This window comes from Dichotomopilus funicola (assembly GCF_033296635.1).
Source record: "Dichotomopilus funicola strain CBS 141.50 unplaced genomic scaffold C8A04scaffold_66, whole genome shotgun sequence".
NCBI classification, from domain to species: Eukaryota; Fungi; Ascomycota; class Sordariomycetes; order Sordariales; family Chaetomiaceae; genus Dichotomopilus; species Dichotomopilus funicola.
The window spans coordinates 42,246-62,311 of record NW_026944087.1 but is presented as its reverse complement, the minus strand read 5'-3'; the positions used below and the strand labels follow the sequence as shown (position 1 = coordinate 62,311).

Sequence of the window (20,066 nt, the reverse complement as noted above, 5' to 3'; positions counted from 1 at the left end):
CTCCCCGAACAAAGGTTTGACGGATTCAATTACAGATCGTTTTGGATCCCAACCCTCGCAGTCCCATGTAAGAGGCGACGTTGAGCTTAACTCCATGACCAGCAGCCCCGTAGGCCAAGACCGGAGGGTTGTGTTAGAGACGGCAAGCAGTGCGCTGCGTGTAAGTGATTGGCTGCCGTTGTGGACCACACTACCGGGATGAACGACGGCGTGACTCAGGTCTTAGCTCCGATGCTCCCAAGACTATCCGTGTAACCGAATGTTGTAGCTCCGTGGCTGTAACAGTTGAACATGTCGGTGGTGGCCGTCATGATCGGCAGGATTCTCCAGTCTTTCAGTCCACAGAAGCTCGAATCCTTTTTGTCGTATTTCGGGATGAGGGGATGAAGTCTCGGCAGTGTGGGGCAAAGCCGGTGTTGTTGTTTGGTGTTAGCGTCAGGGGCAAGGTTACTTACTGCGGGGATTGTGGTCTTGGATCTGGGGAGTATTTGAACCCCTTATACCTCGTAAAGAGCTCATGATTTTGGATTGTAGAGTGCAGAAAAGAGGCAAGGAGCAATTTGAAATAAGGAGTTTTGAAGTTGTGTGTCAACTTGCCAGTTCTTGTTTTATTTTATTTTTTGCCCCTATTTTTGACACTTCTTCCTCAACTGCCTCAACAGCCTCACCGAGAATACAGCACCAACCCACCATCACCATGGCAGACAAGCTCGACGCTATCCTCAAAAGCTATGTCGCAGAGGGCACTACGACCAAGGACAAGCTCCTCGGCGCATCCTTTGTCGTCTTCAACAAAGATGGTAAGCCCCCCTTTTCCACCATAACTTAAACACAACTCAATACCTTCCCATACAATCGATGCCTTATACTAACCCCCCTCAAAGGCCCCCTCTACCAAGGCTCCGCAGGCCGCACCCGCGCTCCCCCCTCCTCCCCCCCCTTCACCCCCCCCTCCATAACCTGGCTGGCCTCCATGACCAAGCTCCTAACCACCACCTGCCTCCTCCACTTCACCACCCACAACCCGCACCTCCTCACCCTCGACCAAGACCTCCGCCCTCTCATCCCCGAACTCGCTTCCAACCCTATCTTGACAGGCTTCGTCTCCGCCGCTGACGCCGCTGACGCCGCTGCCTCTACCTCCTCCGGCAGTGGGGAAGGGAAAGCAAAAAAAGAAGGCGAACCTATTCTTATCCCGAACACCTCCCCCCTCACCCTCCGCCATTTACTCACGCACACCTCCGGTTTCGGCGTCGACGTCGCTGACCCGGATCTGATGCGCTGGTCCAAATGGCTTGGTCGTACCTCCCACACGGGCAGTTGTACCGTCGACGGCTGGCTAACACCCCTTAAGTTTGCGCCTGGGGAAGGGTGGTATTATGGAGTTGGTATTGACTGGGCGGGGGTTGTGTTGTTGAGGGTGAGTGGGAGGCAGGTCGGGGAGTATTTTGAGGAATTTATCGCGGGGCCCCTGAGGTTGGATAGTATTGGGTGGAGGGTTGGGAAGGTGTTGGGTGAGGAGGGGAAGGATGGGGGGGAATGGGTGCCCAGGGCGGAGAGGGATGAGGAGACGGGGGAGATTAAAGAGGGAGGGGTCGAGTTTCCTGAGGTGCCGGAGGTGGAGAGTGGGGGGGCCGGGGGGTATGGGAGTGCGTTGGGGTTTGGGAGGGTGTTGCAGGTTTTGTTGAGGGGGTTGGCTGGGGAGGAGGAAAACGAGGGAGTGGTTTTGAACCAGGAGACGGTGAGGGAGATGTTGAGGCCGCAGTTGACGGAGGTGCAGAAGCAGTGGATGAGGGCGATTGTGTGGACGTATAAGTCAGCCTCTGAAATTCCGGAGGGGTCGGCGGTGGACTATGGGATGGGGGGGTTGATTAATATGGAGGATGTGGAGGGGAGGCGGAGGAAGGGGAGTATCATGTGGTCGGGCTTCTGCAACTCCAGATGGGTGAGTCTCTTCTTTCTCTTTTACTTTTTTTTTCTTTTTTTTTCTCCTGCTCCTTATTCTGCTTCAACACCTTATTCAGTGTGCATGGGACTAACAACAACAGTGGCTCGACCCCGAGACGGGCATTGGTGCGGCCCTGATTGTGCAGCTGACTCCGTATGGAGACGAGACGGTGTTTAAGATGTATGACGAGCTGGAGCGGGCTGTCTATGCGGAGCTTGTCCCGCAGAAGTAGAACGGGGGTAGACTTCAACATCATCTTGGCCCGGACTGACTCCACTTGCACTTTAATTGTAAAGATGGCTTGGAATAAACTGCTTGAATAAACTGCTTGAATAAACTGCTTGAATAAACTGCTTGAAGATGGATTGACTTTTGTGCTGATCTGACATAGGAAATAGAAGTCTAGAAAAGAATGTCTAGAAAACAAACCGCCGCCCAATGTATCCACCGCTATGTAACCAGATAGACCCAGACAGACCCAGAAGAAACCGAGAAACCGAGAAACTTAAAAGTCCACATACTTCTCCCCGGCACGCCCCGTCATAGTCGACCACCGTCTCCTCTCCCCAATCTCCCTCTCATCCGCCGCCTTCCACGGCCGACTATACCGATTATAGTACCCCCAACCGGCATCATTCACCTTTGTCTCCGTCCCCCTCAAAATCAACCTATACTCCGTAACCGGCATCCCATTCCCCGCCCTCCCACCGTTACCACCCCCACTACCCCCAGCCCCGGCACCAGCACCATTACAAAAACAATCCGCCACAGCCGCCGTCCCAAACCCCGTCGGCGCATCCGTCAACTCCCCCCCCGGAACCTCCGTCAACACCACAACGCGCCACTCCCGTCGACGAAACGCATTACTGCTGCTCTGCACCCGATCACCGAGCAGCTCGTAGATCTCGTCCTGCACTTTCCAATCCAGCGTGCGCAGCCGCGCTTCGAGATCGCTCGCATACTCCAGCGCGTCGGCGGCTACTTCGGGCGTCATACCCGTTGGGAAACCACCACCCGAGTTCGGGACGTGCGAGGGGGTACCACTCCCAGTACCCGTCCCGGCAATTCGCGGTTTGCTCAACCGCCTGTTGGTCGTGCCGGACGACGACGAGCACGACCGGCGGAACCAAGCCAACGGCCCACGAGCTCTGCGTTCCCGAACACGCGCCAAATGCGCAGCAACAGAACGCTGATGCATCGCCACGGCGGCGCCGAGTTCGTCTTGGCCGAAGTGCGTGTTGGGCACCACGGAGACGATCGAGGCGCCTTCTTCGCTGCCTACGCGGGGGGGGCCGTGGATGGTGCTGGCGGTGGTGCCATTCCGGCTGTTGTGGGGGGTAGAGCCGTGGTGGTGACGGTGGCGACGGGGAATGTAGTCGCGGGCCGGGGAGCGGAAGAGGGTGATGCCGAGGGTTCGGATGAGGATGTGTGGGCGCGGAGGGGGGGCGTGGTGGTAGGTGATGGTCCAGGATTCGTAGATGGTTTTTTGGGAGGGGGGGAGTTGTCTTTTGGGGGGTTAGTGAATCTGCTTTCTTTCGTGAAATTGTAACAGGCAGAAAGGAAAACTCACAATGGCTGCACCTGGCACGTCACATCATACCGTCTCGGTGACAGCGGCACCGACGTCACCGTCGTAGCAGTCGTCGGCGCATAGTGGCTGCTGCTAGTCGACGGGAACCGCGACGGCAGCACAATCCGGCGCTGTGGCGCGTGGAACGGGTTGTTGTTGTTGGCGCTGTTGTTGGCGCTGTTGCCGCCGTGGTTCACCACCGTCCGAGTGCTGTGCGAGCGCGATGGGCGAAACACGGTCGCGTCGTCGTCCTCTTCGAATGTCGTGCTGCTGCTGCTGGACGCGCCCGTCGCGCTGAGGGCTTGCTCGAGTTCTGGGAGGAGGGTGTTCTTGTCGTCTAGGTCGAGCCCGATGTCGGGGATCGAGGGAAGGCTCGGGGGGCGGTTGTTGGCAGGCATCGTGATGGTGCTGTTGGCTTACACTACTTGGCTCGAGTCCTGGTTCTCGTCCTAGTCTTTGTTCTTGACCTCGTGGTGATGCTGATGGTGATGCTGATATCCTGAATCTTGGCGACGGCGACGAAGACAGTGAGCTGGTCCACAACCAGACAACACACAGGCCAAGAGGCCTGGCCGTGCAAACATTCTTATATCATACTAATTCTTTCTCACTTTCTCTACGGCGCAGATCCACGGATCACCGCTGTCGGCGGCCGTTGGGCGTGCTGGCCGCAAGCAATGGGGGGGGGGGCGTCCATGTTCCAAGGCCACGGCGTAGTCGGGGAGTTGAGAGGCGGGCACGCTCAAGACCCAAATAAAATCTGCTATTTCTGGCCCGTTCGTGGGTTACCGTCTTCCATGCGTGCGGCACAGCATCGAAGCATGGGAAAAGAATGGGCTCCCGGGGTGTTTCGCAGCGGGATGGTCCCCTGGGATCACGGATGGAACGTGTTTCACCATTTTGTCTGCCTGCCTTGCGCTTCCCCCTGGCCGGGTTCTTGATGGCTCTGTTGAGTGGTATGGCTCTCTTGACTGGCTCATCCTTCATCCTTGTAACCTGCTGCGCCGCCAACCCGCCGATGCCGCGCAACCGAGTGAGATCGGAACGAGATCTGAACGGTTCTGGATATCACTTACTCTTCGCAGCTGCGGATTTAAGGATGCAAATGTTATCCCTATCCTGGGTTGAAACGTGGGGTTGGGATCGCAAGGTGGTCGTTTCGGCGGCCGCAATCAGAACTCTATTACTTGGCGAATCGCTTCGGCGGGAAATTGAAGACATTCGGCACCGACATCTGGTTTCGTTTGTTAAAATAAGGTTAACTTTAATTAGTGTAGGTTTCAAGCCCTCCTCCTGCTATAGTAGTTCCGGTTTGAGTCTGAAGGGAAATGCTGTGGTTGTGGAAATAGGTCAACAAGTTCAACAGGGTAATTATCGATTATCAGACCAACGTGATCTGTTCGAACTCATCAACGATTCAATGTGACCCACTTTAACAATACGATGTAATTAACGAGCACCCAACATTGTATATCACTAGCAGAAAAAAAAGGAAAACAAAAGAAAAAAGAAAAAGAAAAAGAAGAAAAAAAAGGAATAAAGGCCGACCTCCTCTCAGGCGTGGGAGAATTAGAGTTTGTCCTAGGACTGGTTATCCCTCATCTTGGACCGTTCAAAGTCAATCATCATCAGCCCCTTCGTCTCCTTGTGGAAAAGCATGTTCGCTTCCCGCACATCGAGCGATTGTTCGAGCTACTGACGGAGCATATCAAGCCACTGTGCGTGGTTCACGGGATGGAAACCGCCGCCCCTGCGGTGGGAGCCCACATTGAGGCAGTACTCTGGCGAAATTGTCCCTCACACTTTTGAAGGCCTTACAAGATAATTGGTTTTGATTAATTCTGCCCTGCTTCTGAAGTTGTCCAGCGCTTCATTCTGTCTGTTATCACTTTTCCTCCTCCAAATTCGAGTGTCTCTACAGCAAATATGAAGCCTTATTTCGATACTATCAAAGACCGCTACGCATGTAACAAGGGCCGGCCGGATGATCAAGAAGACCTGAATAACATCTCGAACTTGCCTGCCGCGAACAAATGGTCCCGGGAGCAACTCTTTGCTGCCCGGCTGGTGATTCGTTCCAAACACGCCAAAGCCGAACCGAGGGAAATGATCAGCCGGGGCCGCCGGGCGACGACTCAACCCCGAGGTGGCCTGGCGCGCCGACGAGTGACCCCGGGCCGCGGAGAAGCAAGTGACTTCGCGGAGAACCGGTAAGCGAGGAGGGTGGAAACAAAGAGGCGGCGGGTGCTGCGGAAGCCGACCGCGATTTGGCCGCTGCTCACAGTTGCAAAAGTATCCAGGATATTGTCGATAGGTTTGAAGAACTGGGGATTTGCCAATACTGTCTGAAATGGAAATTGCCGCTGAGTTCGGGGCGGGGCCCTCGTCATTATCTACTGTTATAAAAAGATTTCTTTTTCCAAGAAAAAAAGAAGAAAAAGAATATAAAAACAAAAAACTACAAAATACTCTTGTCATTGTCTAGATTCATAAAAGGAAGAAAAAAGACTGAAGAAAAAGAAGCTTAAAACAAAAAAAGGCAAGAACTATCTAGTATCCAGTATCACCTCTACCCAGTTAACCATCAGTACACCTGTGACAGTGATTGAACCGCTGTACCCCGTAGCTCGTCGCTCGCTCGTGTAGTGATATGTCTGCGTGATGGCCGTCGCCGTCAGTAACTCGGTGTAGTATTTGAAGTAAGCGGCCGGGTCGTCTGACGTGGGAATCGTCTTCCGGTTGACCACCTCCTTGGGGATATCCATGGGGCGGAGACCCGTGCGGAGATGGGCCGCCGTCAACTTGTGAGGCGGTTTGTGCTCGCAGACGTAGATCATCCTGCACTGCGACACAGCATCTTCGGGTTGGTAAATGCAAATTTGGTCGGCGCGTAGTTGATGAAGGTCATACTGTTGGGTGGGCGTCTGCGGCGGTGCAGATGGCGTCTCTCGCGGGCGGAAACAACAAACATTGTACTATTAATTAACTACCTTCCTGAACCGTCTTAAAAAGATAAAAGGACAGAAAGAAAGAAACAAGAAAGACAAAAGAAAGCCTCTTACAAAAAGAATAAAAAAGATCAAAGAAAAAGAAGCTTAACATCTCGTTTGTTAAAATAAGGTTAGCTTTAATTATGGGTTTCATGACCTTTTCTTAGTTCCGGTTTGAGTCGGAAGGGAATTGGTGTGGTCATGGAAATAGGTCAACAAATTCAACGGGTATCAATTACCTCTCAAGCCAACCTCATCTGTTCAAACTAACTAGTTATTCAATTTAAACCGACAGAAACAACAGAGATTGTGTATCACTTACTTCCATCTGAGCCATTCCAAAATGAAAGAGACAAAAAAAAGCCTTGCCGTGTCTATCTCCACAAAAGAGAAAAAAAGAAGAATGGGGAAAAAAAGCCAAAAACAAAGAAGGCAGGAACTCTCCGTAACTATCCGGTACCCAGTATCACCCACCCAAATACCCATCAGTACACCTGTGACCTAAGTCTCCCACTTACTAACCACCCTCAACCACTGCTCAAAATCCAACACCTCCGGCACCTCCGCCCTCACCTTCGCAATATCCACCTCATACTCACACGTCTCAAAAAACTCAAACATCACCTTCAGCTCCTTGATATAACACATCAGCGCCTTCCCCAAAAACGTAAACGTCTGCGGAAACTTCTGCCCGGGTTTCACCGTCCGCTCAAAAACCTGCTTGATCTCCGCAAGCGTCATGTAATCCGCCGCGAGGCTAATCGCCCTGCCCGCATGCGCTTCCGGATCGGCCAGCGCCCGCGCTGCAAACACACCGATATCCCGCGTGCTGATCAGTGGGATGCGCGTGGTGGGTGAGAGCCCCGCCGTCCACATGGCTGTGAACATGGAGGCGTTGAAGCCCGGGTTGAAGTTGTCCATGAACCCTGAGGGGCGGAGGATGGTCCAGGTGAATTTGTTGCTGCTGTTGCCGTCTTTTTCGGCCAGCGCGGCTTTGTCGCGGAGGTAGAGCTCGATGTGGTGTTTCTCGAGGAAGGATTTAACATTGGTCGGTGTGCTCCAGCTTGTCACCTCCCCCCCGCGCTCGACGGAGGCAAAGACGATGTGTTTCACCCCATGGGCCACGGCGGCATCAATCAGCGGGATGGCCTGGTCTTCCTCGCTCACCTTGGTGCCGTTGGCGGTGACCACGAAGAGGCCCGTGATGGAGCCCTTGGGCTGCGAGGCGAAGATGGGCTTGGGGTTGGCGTTGTCGCCTTGGATGAGGGTGATGGTTTTGGGGTGGGCGGCGACGAGGGCTTGGGCACGAGGGGACTGGGCGTCGCGAGTCAGGGCGAGGATGTGGATGGGGTTGGTCGGGTTGGGGGGGAGGTTGAGGAGGGCTTTGAGGGTGGCGCCGCCTTGGTTGCCGGTGGCTCCTACGATGAGGATGTTTTGGGGGGCCATTGTGAGGATTCTGGTCGGAGGTTGTAAGTGTTGGTGGGGGTTTAAGCTGGTACCTGGAGTAGGGCTGGTAAACTGAATAAGGTTTGGTGGCTCTGTTTCAAAGTGAATTGAGAAGTTTGAAATGCTGAATTGGGCCAGTTGTGTAGATTTGAGAGTGAAGATGTTGATGAAGATGGGAGTACACCGGTTCTACAGAGATTATCACCATCTTTATACAAGTGAATTACACCCAACTAACACCCAACAGCCAGGCACCACGGCCGTGATGCAAGGACGTTTTGCTTAGCCATCGGCTGCCACCCCAACGGATCTTGATTCCAAAGCGAGCCGCGTGGCTGAAAATGTTAACAGGCATGTTGGCGGTTCGCAACGGTGATTATTTTCCAAATCGTCATCTAGAATCTCGCTCTTGTGTTCTATCGGCCGAATTGCGCACCGAGACCGATATGCATCCCTCTTTACACAGCGCGCAGGATGACAAATGCGGCGTTGCGAAATGTGCGAGCTACATTTAGTTGGTCTTGGCGTCGGTGGATCGGCTTCTCAACGGACCGCGCACGTGATCTCTCGGCCGAGGCTTGGCACCCCGCGGTCCTGCCCCGCTTGAGCCCGCTTCGCTGCGCAGCGCAACCCTGGAGCCTCTGAACCTCTGTCTGAATCGGCGTCATCCACCGCGTAACCTTCACAGTAAGCTATCGCCCAAATCTAAACACGAAGCCAGTCTCCCAACCACCACCCACCTGCCAGTGCCACCCTCGATACTCCCCGACGGGAGTAACTTCCAAAATGAACCGCCTCTTCGGCAGCAGCGGCCCCAAGCCGCCCAAAGCCACCCTCAACTCCGCCATCTCCAACATCGACACACGCATCTCCTCCATCGACGTCAAGCTCGCCTCCATCAACGCCGAACTCCAAGGCTACCAAGCCAAGCTCTCCAAAATGCGCGAAGGCCCCGGCAAATCCGCCCTCAAAAACAAAGCCCGCAAAGTCCTCGAGCGACGCAAGCAGTACGAAGCGCAGCGGGACCAGCTGCAGTCGCAGGTGTGGAACATGGAGCAGGCGCAGACGATGCAGGATAATTTGAAGAATACGATGGTGACGATTGATGCGTTGAAGAGTACGAATAAGGCGTTGAAGAAGGAGTATGGGAAGGTGGATATTGATAAGATTGAGCGGTTGCAGGATGAGATGGCGGATTTGTTGGATGTGGGGAATGATATACAGGAGAGTCTGGCAAGGAGTTATGATATACCCGAGGAGGTGGATGAGGCGGAGCTGGATGCGGAGTTGGAGGCGTTGGGGGAGGAGGTTGAGTTGGAGAGGGAGTTGGGTGGGGGGTTAGAAGGGGCGGTACCGAGTTTTATGCAGGATGAGGTGCCAGACTTTATTGATGAGGCGCCCGTGCAGGGTGGGAAGGTAAAGGAGGCTGTTGGTTAAGCCTCAAGTGGCTAGGAGACGTGACGTTGGGTTGGTGTACTTCGGCGTTTACTTGCGAAAGGTATTGCGAAAGTTATTGTCGTTTGAAAAATGCGGATATCCCGAAAGTTAAACTAGTTCCATGGGTACTGCACATTGCAACGGGAGGGCGCCATGAGGGTACAAAATCGCTTATTACGGTTACATAGGTAGGTATCTATACCCCGCTGGTCTCTGCGTGAAATCTACAGGACTCAAAGATGAATCATTAGGTAGCGTTCCGGAACTCGGCTTGAACAAAAAAGAACCCCTTGTAATATGCACAGTGAACCCATCCGCTGAGCCGCTCTAGACAGACCATTGGAATCTTTGCATATCAACCCCTGAAATCCATCCATCTAGTCATCTGTCTCCCGATCCCCACACCCCCTTTACCAACTGTCCCAGTACCACATCGAGATGAACCCCCTGTTTAATCCACCGGCCCATAGAACCGGCTCGCCTCTTCGAGCTCTGCGTCCCCATTGCAAAAGTCCCACCCGACAATGACGCTGCGTTGACTACAACAGATCAGACGCCGTGCGTCGTATTGGATCTTGAACACACGCGCCGCGTTAGCTGGGTCCGGCACATCAAACGCGGCCGTCGCGGCCGTAGCAGCTGCGGCGGCAGCTGCCTGGTTCTGGTTCTGGAGCTGGTTCTGGGCCTGATGCTGCTGCTGGTGGTGCTGATGAGGGATTTGGTGCTGGTGAGGAACTTGCAGCTGGTGAGGGGTTGGGGCATGCGCTTGCGCGTGCGGGGGGGGTTGGAAGGGGGGAACAGTAGGAACAGCCGGCCCCGCAAGAGCTGAACTCGTACCAGCGCCTGCGGTAGAGAAAATAGAAGAAGAACCGGCCACGGAACTCGCGCCAACGACGGAACCAGCACCAGCGGTGCTCGACGGAGCCCGATGGGGCGCAACGGGGACAACGGCAGGAAGAGGAGAGGGTACCTGATGCATGTGAGCGCCCTGTGGAATCTGTGCGCTCGCCTGGTGCGCTGCTGCTGCTGCCATTTGGGCTGGCGTGAGCACGCCCGCTGCGATTTGCGGTTGCGGTTGTGGTTGGCTTCTGCTGCTGCCGATGTTCCCCGGCTGTCCCACGCTGGGGCCCGCTGCTGCGGAATCTGCGACGGCTCCTTGACGCCGGATCGCTTCACGTCGATGCCGGGCCTGTTCCGACTGTGCCCTGACCACGGCGCTCGCGAATGTCTGCCGGAGCTGGCTCCGAAGCACTGGGTTCTGTTGCCTGTCAATGGCTGCTTCGACGTAGCTACGGTGCGCAAGAATTCCCGGCTGTGCTGCGATGGCAGCCGCCAGGGCTTGCGGCCCGGCTTCGATCGCGGTGTCTATGGCCGGGTGGAATCCTGGAAAGGTCGCTGCTGTTGAAGGCTCAGACTGGGCAATCTCCATGGCAAGGGCGCTAATAGGTGGAAGGGTTGGCCCTGTCAAGGTGCCCGGGGGCGCGCTAGATGTCTGTGACCTTAACGCGTTGTTGGGCGGGGCAGTCGATGGGCCGGCGTTGTTCGTCGTTGTCGTCGTCGCGGTTGTTGCCGGAGTCGCTGTAGTTGTTGCCGTTACTGGCGCTGTCGGTGCCGCTGACGGGCTGGCATTTGCCGCTGCTCTGATGGCTCGGAGGGCTTCGCGGCTGACGAGATTTTGAACTGACGGATGGAGGGGGACACCGGCCCCGTTTCGGTCCTGCTGCATCGCGGCCGCAGCGGCAGTCTCTTGCCGGAGGTGGTGTTGGTCTTTCCAGACCCCTTCTTTGTCTCGACGCCAGATGATGATGCTGGCATCGTAGCTACCGCTGATGATCCGCCCGTACCTACCACCTCCACCGCCCGGGGGCAATTTCGCGCCATACGCACAAATATCCTCCGGCCGACGAGACCCTGCATTCCCCGGACGCCGCCCTGGCCCGCGAGGCCGTTCGCGTTCTTCGAGCATGCCGGATTCCAGCGCCTTGAAGTACTGTTGGTCCACTCGTTTCGCCTCCTCCAGATCAGCCTCGACGCTGTACGGCATGTCCCCAAACCCTGCCTGGACGGTGCGCACTAGATTCGTGTGCGAGCGGAGGTTGGCTACCTCTAGCCCGGTCTGACGGTCAAATACCTTCACTTCGCTGTCACTACTGCCGCTTACGATCCGGCGACCGTCGTACTGCACGCATGCGATACCTTTATTGTGTCCAACAATAGTACGCGTACAGACCTGGGTCGGCCAGTCCCAAACCTTGATGTGCCGGTCACCACTACCCGACACCACCTCGCGGTCTAGAATCTGGATCGCGTTGACCGCCGCACTGTGGCCTTCGAGGCACCCTATCATCGTCCAGGCTGAAATAATGGGGTAGTCGTCGGGTGTCATGGGAATGTTGTAACCGTAGTCCTTGATGTTCGTTCCGACCGGATCGACTTCCTGGTATCCAAGGTCCCCGTAACGAAGCGGCTTCCGGTTGAACACCTTGATCGTCTTGTCCTTCGAGCAGGTGACCAAGATGCGGCTGTCGAATCGGACGTTGAGGACCGATTCCCGGTGGGCGTTCTTAAGCGTCTGTATTGGTACCCCCGTTGACAGCCTCCAGATGATCACGTCTGAATCCGAACTCCCAGATACGATGATATCCTCGTTGGGATCGGCATCGAATTGCAAGCACAGAACAGAGCCTCGGTGTTTGGCGAGCGTCCGGAGGCATCGGCGTGTCTTCATGTCCCACACCTTGATCGTCCGATCCCGGCTCCCACTGACGAGGTACTGCGCGTTGAACTGCAGGCTGTAGACACACTCTTCATGGCCTTCCTCTGGATGGGCGGGGTGTGGAAACTGAAAGTTGACGTACCGACCCCGCTCCCAGTTCACTTCCAGTTTCCGTCGCATGCTGTACAGATACTTCCAATTTATCTTGAACCGTGTAGACGAGCCATCCCACGCCCATAAACTTGACTTGGCCAGCTGTGGCCGCATGACAGTTTGCAGGAACGAAGGCCGAGAGGTGTCCGTGTAGGCGGTCGATTTCGCTTTGCCTTTACCCTTGTCCACTCCTTTCCCCTTCGAGTTCGACCTGGATACTGGGCTTGGAATGTCGAGATTACTCATCCGCTGGGAAATACCGGTCCTTAAAGGTGGGCGCCGGGGGCCTCCAAAGATGCTGGTCTCGCTTTGGTCCATCTCTATCGGTTCCTGCTTAAGAGAAGCTCCTGCGTCGGTCATCACAGTGTCCCTGTCGATATCCAATGTCGGAGAGAGAGAAATGGCGCGCTTCTTATGCGCGTGCCCGTCGTCGTCCGACCCCATACGCCGCGACACGCCGTGAATAGAGGACGAAGTAGGTCCGTTCATCTCCTTCTCAGCCGCGGCCACTTCGCCGGGCACCGCTTTCCACCCTTCTAGGAAATAGAGTTGTTCCCATAGCTTCCGGTCCAGGGCCAACTCGTACCAGGCCCGGCAGCATCGCGCGACGTTGATGAGTGAGAGAGGGTCGAGGTACTCTAGGATGTGAAGGCAGACTTCCGGGGGGAGGCACCGGACAAAGTCGATGTATAGCCGAGGGTGTAGATTTTCTACGATTTGTGAGATCACGGTCGTCGGGAGGTCGTTAAGGAGGGCCATGGCAAGTTCTGTGCCCGTATTACGTTAATGAGCATCCACATCCCGTGAGAAACAAAAATTGTAGATACAGAGGTCTGACTGTGGTGGTGATGACGACAGAAAGATGGAGCCATGGAACTTACCGGTCTTGCGAGTCAGCGGAAGGCTAGAAATGTGCTGCACCAACCATGGCGGAAACTCGTCGCCTGATCGAGCTGAATTTAGCGTCCCCAGCGTTGTGACGGCGTCTTCGCGTTGTGATTTAAGCGGCAAGGTTGATGGTGCAGCAGACTGGGCGGTCAGGGGATCTTCGGAATAACCTTCGTCGGGCTGCGGATTGAAACCCGCCATCGCTCGTCGGGTGTGACAAACGCACGTGGTAGGGGGTTCAGTCGTCGTCTAGGGCCGGCCGTGATGATGGAGCTTCAATCTCGCCCGCATCCGGAAATGGGGAGACAGGCGAGGGATGAGCACGCGAAGCGAAACGAGGCGGTTATCCGCAGGGCGTTCAAAGGTTGCTGACGGGTTATTGTGGAATCGGGGGATGGCGGGGAGTTCCCAACGGGGTGACCAAGGCGTCGGTCGCTCTGTTGCGGGCGGACTGTGCGACGATTTGCTGCTGGGGGGGCAATTGTTTGTTTGGTGATGCCGCGCCGTGGCGCAGCTCTGTTCGTCAATTGTGCAACAATGACAGACGGGTGATTGCTGCCCAGGAATGTTGGAGCGGTGGTTGCCGAAACAAAAGGGAGGGTTCTCGAGGATCGGCCGTTAACTTAGGACAAGGTTGTTCGTGGTTGTTGTCGTTGTTGTAGGCCGATGCGACGACGTTAGGTAAATCAACAACCTAACGCTAGTTAATCGATGCGCTGCACCTGCCCAAGGTGTGACCGGACTGTTGTGGCGGGAGCGGAAAGGTCAGCCTGGACATGCAGACGGCTGACAAACCAAGTTCCAGCGCTGGGCTGTCAAAGGCAGGCTCGCAGGACAGGGTTTGTTTGGCGCGATAGGTGTGTGGTTTTCAGCAGTTCCATCGAGTCGGGAAGCCGCAACTTCCAAGAAAGTTTGCCCCGGACGTCTGCAACAGGAAAACGGCCCGGGGCCCAAGATTCGAGGTGCAGCGACCGGCCGAAGGCACACATAACGTCATTCCATTCAAGGGAGAAAACCACCTCTGGTAGTTAGAGGCACCCAGCATTTCGCTCAATGTTTCGATATTTCAGCTATCTCCTCCTATTGCGCCGGCCGCAGCCCAAGTCCTAGCGGTGACGCCTCACCGACAAAGGTAGTTTGTATGGAGTCTAGTTGGGTATCAACCCTTGGCTCAGGAGTCATACATTTCTCAGGAGAGCAGACGGCCTGATGCCCAGGTGGTGCGCGGGTTGCATTCGCGACATAGCGCTATGAGTACCGCCTAGGAGTCTCCAACTTGTCATGTCCAGGATGAACCTCAAATATGTGCGGGATTTCGGAGTTTTTTACACCTAGGTACGGATAGTGTACAAATAGTATGTACACTAACTTCTTGCTCCACCCTAGGTGTAGTCGTCAAACTGCCACGAGCTTCTAGGTTCTTACCACCTTCGTTGCACACCGACGGCCTGCGAGACAAACCCGCCGACGGTTCAAGCAGCCTCCCCATCAAATTAACATCAGAATCTCAATGATTGGTGTGTGCCTGTTGAGAACTCAGTCCCCTCAAGCGCTCGACGAGTTCGTTGACTTGCAGCTCAGCAACCACCAGTCGGCGACGAGAATGGTTTAGCGCATACTGGCTGAAGTTCTGAAACAGGCAGGCCCATCAAAAGAATCATGTTTGAACGGAGGGGCACGAGGAAGTGTGGATCATCCTTGTCGCAGCACTCACGGCGGTTACAGGAACTCTGTCGAAGGGATAGAAACTGCGCGTGGAAATAATAGAGTTTCGGCCGTGACTATTCTCGAAACCTTCCAAGCTGAGGTTAACTGACATAGGTTTGCCCCTTTGGTCTTCTCTTAATCGGGATTTGTGGAGATGTTGAAACGGGTTGGCAGACATGCAGGGGACACCCGGTTTGGGGAGCGTCTTCGAGGGAAACGACAAACGCACATCTTCCGCCCGACCTGAGGAGATTGCTGCATCCATCTCGAGGTCGGGGCCGCAAAGGTGCTGCTTCCTACCCTACAGTCTCATTCGTCCGCCGGCTTGGTTTTGTCGAATTTCCATTCTTCGTAACGAGGCGATCTAGTGTGGGAACTTGGCATTGACCCGCGAAACGAGAGAAGCTCATATGGCTAGCTGCAACGGATAAAATGCGTTTTCGCTTGGGCAAGGAAGAAGCGACAAAGCTGCCCAATACTCGACAGCACCATGTAGCGTTTCAAACCAAGTCCATGCCCCGCGGAACTAGGCTAAGACGGCCCCGTCCAAGATCCGTCGAAGATGTGCGGTTCAGTTGACCAAAACCTCCAGCGCTTACCATAGTACACTAGTACTTCGTCTGGAGATGAAGGTACCGCAAGGTTCCGCCCACGTTCATTGTCCGCACGAATTACTCGTTAATACACTGACCGGCGATCATCTCTCTCGCCCAATGTAGGCACGTGGTTGGATCCCAGGTAAAGAGCTGTGGAGGGGAATGCAAGAAGCGTTTCGGACTGGCCCATCAGCGGCAGTGGGACCGATGGGTGCATTGATCACGCCCACTGTTACCCCCGCCGCACTCCATGGCCCCCATTCTTACCCACTGCAAATCCACACACCCAGCGCCTCCTCAACCCCCGACCTGGGTTCCCGCACCCTTTGCACGCCAACCAACCAACTCCGAGGCTGGTCACCCTCCCGTTTCAAACCACATCTCACCACACTGTGACCCAACTCCCGTCCAAGTCGGGATCCTCTGCTGTCCACGGCCGTCGCTCCCCTCCAGCGATCCGAACACGAAATTGCGCGACGGTCGCGAAGGCTGTACCTTTTCGACGACAACAGTAACCAGCAAGGAAACCGGTTGGAACGACGGGAACAGCGTGCAGTCGGTGTTCCATCCAAGAGGAGAAATCATCAAGCTAGGCGGGGACCGAGCTAGGCCCCGGGCCACTCTGCGTTCAGCGGCAGCGGCACGACACAAAGCGATTGCCAACTTGCCACCGCAAGTAGCAGAACGATACCCCTCGACGACGAGCCGGACTCAGCGACACCTACCACATTTGTCGCCATCAACCCCATTCAAGCGCCGACTCACCACATCATTCTGTAGGGTGGGCTCTGTTTCCACCACACACAACTCCTAATCTCTTCCGACCCGCGACCGACGACCCCGTGCCGATATTCGATCGTGGTTTTCTCTCCTACGCCCGCACCGACCGCATTCGCAACGACCGCAACGACCGATTTCGCATTGTGTCTAATCCAGTCTTCGCGAACCCTTACATCAGCGCCGCAGCCGATCCAAGCGCGCCCCCTCTCCCGCCTCTTGGAGCTGCCGGTGTAGTTGTGTGGGCGGAGAGCCAGAGATGGCCCATGCGTCTCTCCTTCGCACGAATACGGTCCCCATCCCAACGGCCGACACCATGGACAGGATGAATGGCATGGGCATGCCGGGTGCGCCCCGCGCAAGCCAACTGTCTGGTTCAGCGACATTTCCGACGACCAACTCCTCCAGCTCCGTGAACACACTCTCCACTGCCACGACAATCGCGGCCGCGCCAGGTGGCCAGGTCATGGCCACCAGCAATATCATCAACCAAAGAGCCGATGCATCGCGGTCACTCTACCAAATATGTGTTGCCCTGAAACAAAGGTTGGCCAAGGTGCCGGGCTTCGAAGAATATATGGAACAGCTTGAATACATGGCCACAGACCCGGATGAAGGTGGACCCGTCGAGTCGTTGTGGAAGCTTCTGCGAACCGGATATCCGCTTCTCGCCATCTACAACGCTCTCCAGCCGGAGGTTCCTTTGCAGGTCCAGGAAGTCCCCGAGATGTCACAGGCGAAGCGATCCAAAATCGCCATTCTCCGCTTTGTCGAGGCCTGCAAGTCTAAGCTCATGCTCCCGACGACCGAGGTGTTCATTATCACAGATCTTGCCGGGAATGACACCACCGGTTTTGTCAAGGTTAGTTGCTGATTCCCTTGACAAACCCCGGGTCGATATGCAATTAACAAAATTCATCTAGGTCACCGGCGCCATCAACCACGTGCTTGACCTCGCCGAAGAGCGGGGCCTGCTTCTCCAGATCCAACCCTACCCCGAAGATGATATCATGGAACCTGGCTCGCAAATGAGCTACCGGGACTATGTTGTCCGCGAACTCGTCGACACCGAGCGCAAATACGTCCAGGATCTGGAAAACCTTCATGACTTGAAGAAGAAGTTGGAACAAGACGGCATTATTACAGGCGACAAAATCCACGACATTTTTCTAAATATCAATGCGATCTTGGACTGCCAGCGGAAGTTCCTAATCAGGGTCGAAACCACCAACTCGATGCCGCAAGCTAGGCAGGAATGGGGCAGCCCGTTTGTCGCGTATGAAGAGACATTTAATATGTGTTATCAACCGTTTATCGCGAATCAACGGCGGGCTGGCCAGCTGGCTAGCGAGGTCTTCGACAAGATTCAAGCGGCCCAGCACCCGGTTGCTTGCGACTTCAACACCCTTGATGGTTTCCTCCTCAAACCTATGCAACGTCTGGTCAAGTACCCCCTGTTGTTGAAGGATCTCCTCAAGAAGTGTGAGGATGAGGCAACCAAGGAGGACCTGACGGCGGGTATTGATTCCGCCGAGCGTGTTCTGCAGAAGGCCAATGAGGCCGTGAACAAAGACTTGTTGAAGGAAGCAGTGAAGGAACTGGTGACTCGTGTTGAAGACTGGAAGAAGCACCGCGTGGAACAGTTTGGCGAGTTGCTCTTGCATGGTGTTTACACTGTGGTGACTGGTAAGGGTGACCAGGAAAAAGATGTAAGTCTTCTGATGTTACACTGACTTGGCAGCCCCTTGAGGTTGCAGGTTGGTGGACGGCTCGCTGACACTGGATTAGTACGAGATATATCTCTTCCAATCCATCCTTCTGTGTTGTAAGGAAGTGGTTCCGGGCAAGACCAAAGACAAGAAGGACAAGACGCGCTCTACCGGTCCCAAAATCCGTAACAGGAACGCCAAACTACAGTTGAAAGGTCGCATCTTCATGACAAATGTTACCGACGTGGTGGCACTGTCTAAGACAGGTAAGGGGGTTGCATTCCCAGCGCTACATGTGCTCGATCCTAACTAGACTAGGCTCCTATACCGTTCAAATTTGGTGGAAAGGCGACCCCGGCGTTGAAAACTTCATGATCAAGTTCACGAACGAGGACATGATGAAAAAGTGGGCGGCCGGCCTGGAGCAGCAGCGCAAGGAGAACGCCCCTCGTCTGGAGCAGAAGGTTGACCGAGTTGACGAATTCGCCTGGATGAAGAATATTGGTGGCGAGCTGAAGAATCCGTATGGAGAAGACGCCGACGATAGCGAGGACGAAACCGTTACCAATGGCAGCAACATCACGGCATTCTCGGCAACATCCTCGCAGCCGACGCTGGTGTCCATGCCAGGAACGATACAACGGAATGCATCTAGCACGAGCTTGCGATCACGCTCGCTCACCAACGGTAGCATCAACTCCGTGGCCGGTGACAATCGGGTACCGCCCCCACGATTTCCTATGGTCCCGCCCGCTACCACGCTGAACATTTCCACTCTTCAGGCCCAGGTGTCGCCGCTTCCCCGTCCGCCGGAGTCGTACTTCTCCCCCGTTGCGGAGTCTCCAGCATCGAGCCGCGCCAGCACAACCAGCGGCGTTTTTACGGGTGCCAATGGGTACCCCTTCCCCAAAACCTCGACCCCCCAGCCTTGGAACCCGGATGACCATAACCGTTACACCGCGCCGGCGATGCCCCGTGCCCCGTCCCGCGATGGCTCCTCGCCTTCGAACGCTTTTGGACCCAACGGCCGCAACCCCCGAGGGCCGTCCATGCCCGTGATGCCCCGCGATTCAACGCCCCCAAGTCAAGTGCGCTCTCGGAGCCTCAGCACCCCAGATATTAGCGGGCAACCCCAACGCAGTACACAGCAAATACCCGCTGTTCCTGGAATCCCGCCCCATCTCCATCAGAACCACCCGTCTCACCCTACCCATGTGCGGCACGATTCAAGTATCTCCCGCAGCAATAGTGGTAGCCCGGCGAACGACTTACCGCTACGCACAAACAACAACTCTCCCGGGAGGACAAGGGTGTACGCGCCGACCATGTCCCAATTTCCTGCCCAGCCGGTGTATCCACGTCAAGGCACACCAGGCACCGCCTCGAATTTGCCTCCACCCGGCCCTCCGCCCCCAGGCCTTGCGCCGCTCGCCCCGCTCGACTCAGGGCGGTCGGCCACTCCGGGTCTCAACACGGCACCGCTCTCCTCCAGCCAAGGCGGGCCCCCGGTGACGCCCGATATTTCCATGCCGAACCAGCTCAAGGTCAAGGTGAATTATGACTACAACGCAGGCCTCTATTTCACGCTTGTGGCGCAGTTTAATATCACCTACCAGAGCCTCGTTGACCGCATCGACGTCAAGCTTGCCCGGCTCACCAACAGCAGTATCGGTAGGGGCGATCTGAAGTTGCGGTACCGGGACGAAGATGGCGACTTTGTAAGCATCGGCAACGACGACGACATCCAGATTGCGATCTCGGAATGGCGTGAGGCCCAAGGCGGCATGCCGGGTGGCCTGGGGGAGATCGAGCTTTTCTGTGTGGGCGAGATTTGAGACCTTTTTTTCCCAGCAATATGTTCGTCCTTGTCGGTGGTCAAAACCAAAAGCAAAAAGTTCGGAAACAAAACGCAAGAAAAAAGGTCTCTGTCCCATCATTTATAGACGGCGCCCTACAACCACGCCACGGCAGTCGATTTTCGGAGATTTTTTGTATTCGCATTTTTTCGGGTGTCGGGCGTCTCTGTCCGCGGGCTCGTTCCTATTCCCTCATTTCCTATTCTCTTCCTTCATACATCCGCCGACCGATCCATAATCGGATACTTCATATCCACAATCGCTCCTTACTCG

The 20,066-nt window shown here is 55.4% G+C and overlaps 6 protein-coding genes across 6 annotated transcripts; 3 read left to right on the top strand and 3 right to left on the bottom strand.

The window, feature by feature from the left end:
• Positions 1–697: 697 nt before the first annotated feature.
• On the top strand, positions 698–2,180 carry C8A04DRAFT_14457 (beta-lactamase/transpeptidase-like protein; the record flags this gene model as incomplete). Its single annotated transcript, XM_062778104.1, has 3 exons — positions 698–800; positions 885–1,945; positions 2,049–2,180. 3 exons carry the CDS (start codon positions 698–700, stop codon positions 2,178–2,180), a joined length of 1,296 nt encoding a protein of 431 aa, XP_062634370.1.
• Positions 2,181–2,453: 273 nt separating this feature from the next.
• C8A04DRAFT_14433 (uncharacterized protein) lies at positions 2,454–3,916 on the bottom strand (the record flags this gene model as incomplete). The annotated part of the gene is made up of 3 exons (XM_062778094.1): positions 2,454–3,226; positions 3,314–3,453; positions 3,519–3,916. 3 exons carry the CDS (start codon positions 3,914–3,916, stop codon positions 2,454–2,456), a joined length of 1,311 nt encoding a protein of 436 aa, XP_062634369.1.
• A 3,093-nt stretch (positions 3,917–7,009) lies between these two features.
• On the bottom strand, positions 7,010–7,954 carry C8A04DRAFT_14451 (uncharacterized protein; the record flags this gene model as incomplete). Its single annotated transcript, XM_062778102.1, has 1 exon — positions 7,010–7,954. One exon carries the CDS (start codon positions 7,952–7,954, stop codon positions 7,010–7,012), a length of 945 nt encoding a protein of 314 aa, XP_062634368.1.
• A 786-nt stretch (positions 7,955–8,740) lies between these two features.
• On the top strand, positions 8,741–9,391 carry C8A04DRAFT_14440 (Snf7 family; the record flags this gene model as incomplete). The annotated part of the gene is made up of 1 exon (XM_062778098.1): positions 8,741–9,391. One exon carries the CDS (start codon positions 8,741–8,743, stop codon positions 9,389–9,391), a length of 651 nt encoding a protein of 216 aa, XP_062634367.1.
• Positions 9,392–9,842: 451 nt separating this feature from the next.
• C8A04DRAFT_14438 (uncharacterized protein) lies at positions 9,843–13,349 on the bottom strand (the record flags this gene model as incomplete). Its single annotated transcript, XM_062778096.1, has 4 exons — positions 9,843–10,115; positions 10,269–12,821; positions 12,870–13,027; positions 13,142–13,349. The coding sequence occupies 4 exons, from the start codon at positions 13,347–13,349 to the stop codon at positions 9,843–9,845; spliced, it is 3,192 nt and encodes a 1,063-aa protein (XP_062634366.1).
• A 3,138-nt stretch (positions 13,350–16,487) lies between these two features.
• C8A04DRAFT_31429 (pleckstrin domain-containing protein) lies at positions 16,488–19,772 on the top strand (the record flags this gene model as incomplete). The annotated part of the gene is made up of 4 exons (XM_062781753.1): positions 16,488–17,090; positions 17,152–17,937; positions 18,017–18,203; positions 18,256–19,772. The coding sequence occupies 4 exons, from the start codon at positions 16,488–16,490 to the stop codon at positions 19,770–19,772; spliced, it is 3,093 nt and encodes a 1,030-aa protein (XP_062634365.1).
• Positions 19,773–20,066: the final 294 nt, after the last annotated feature.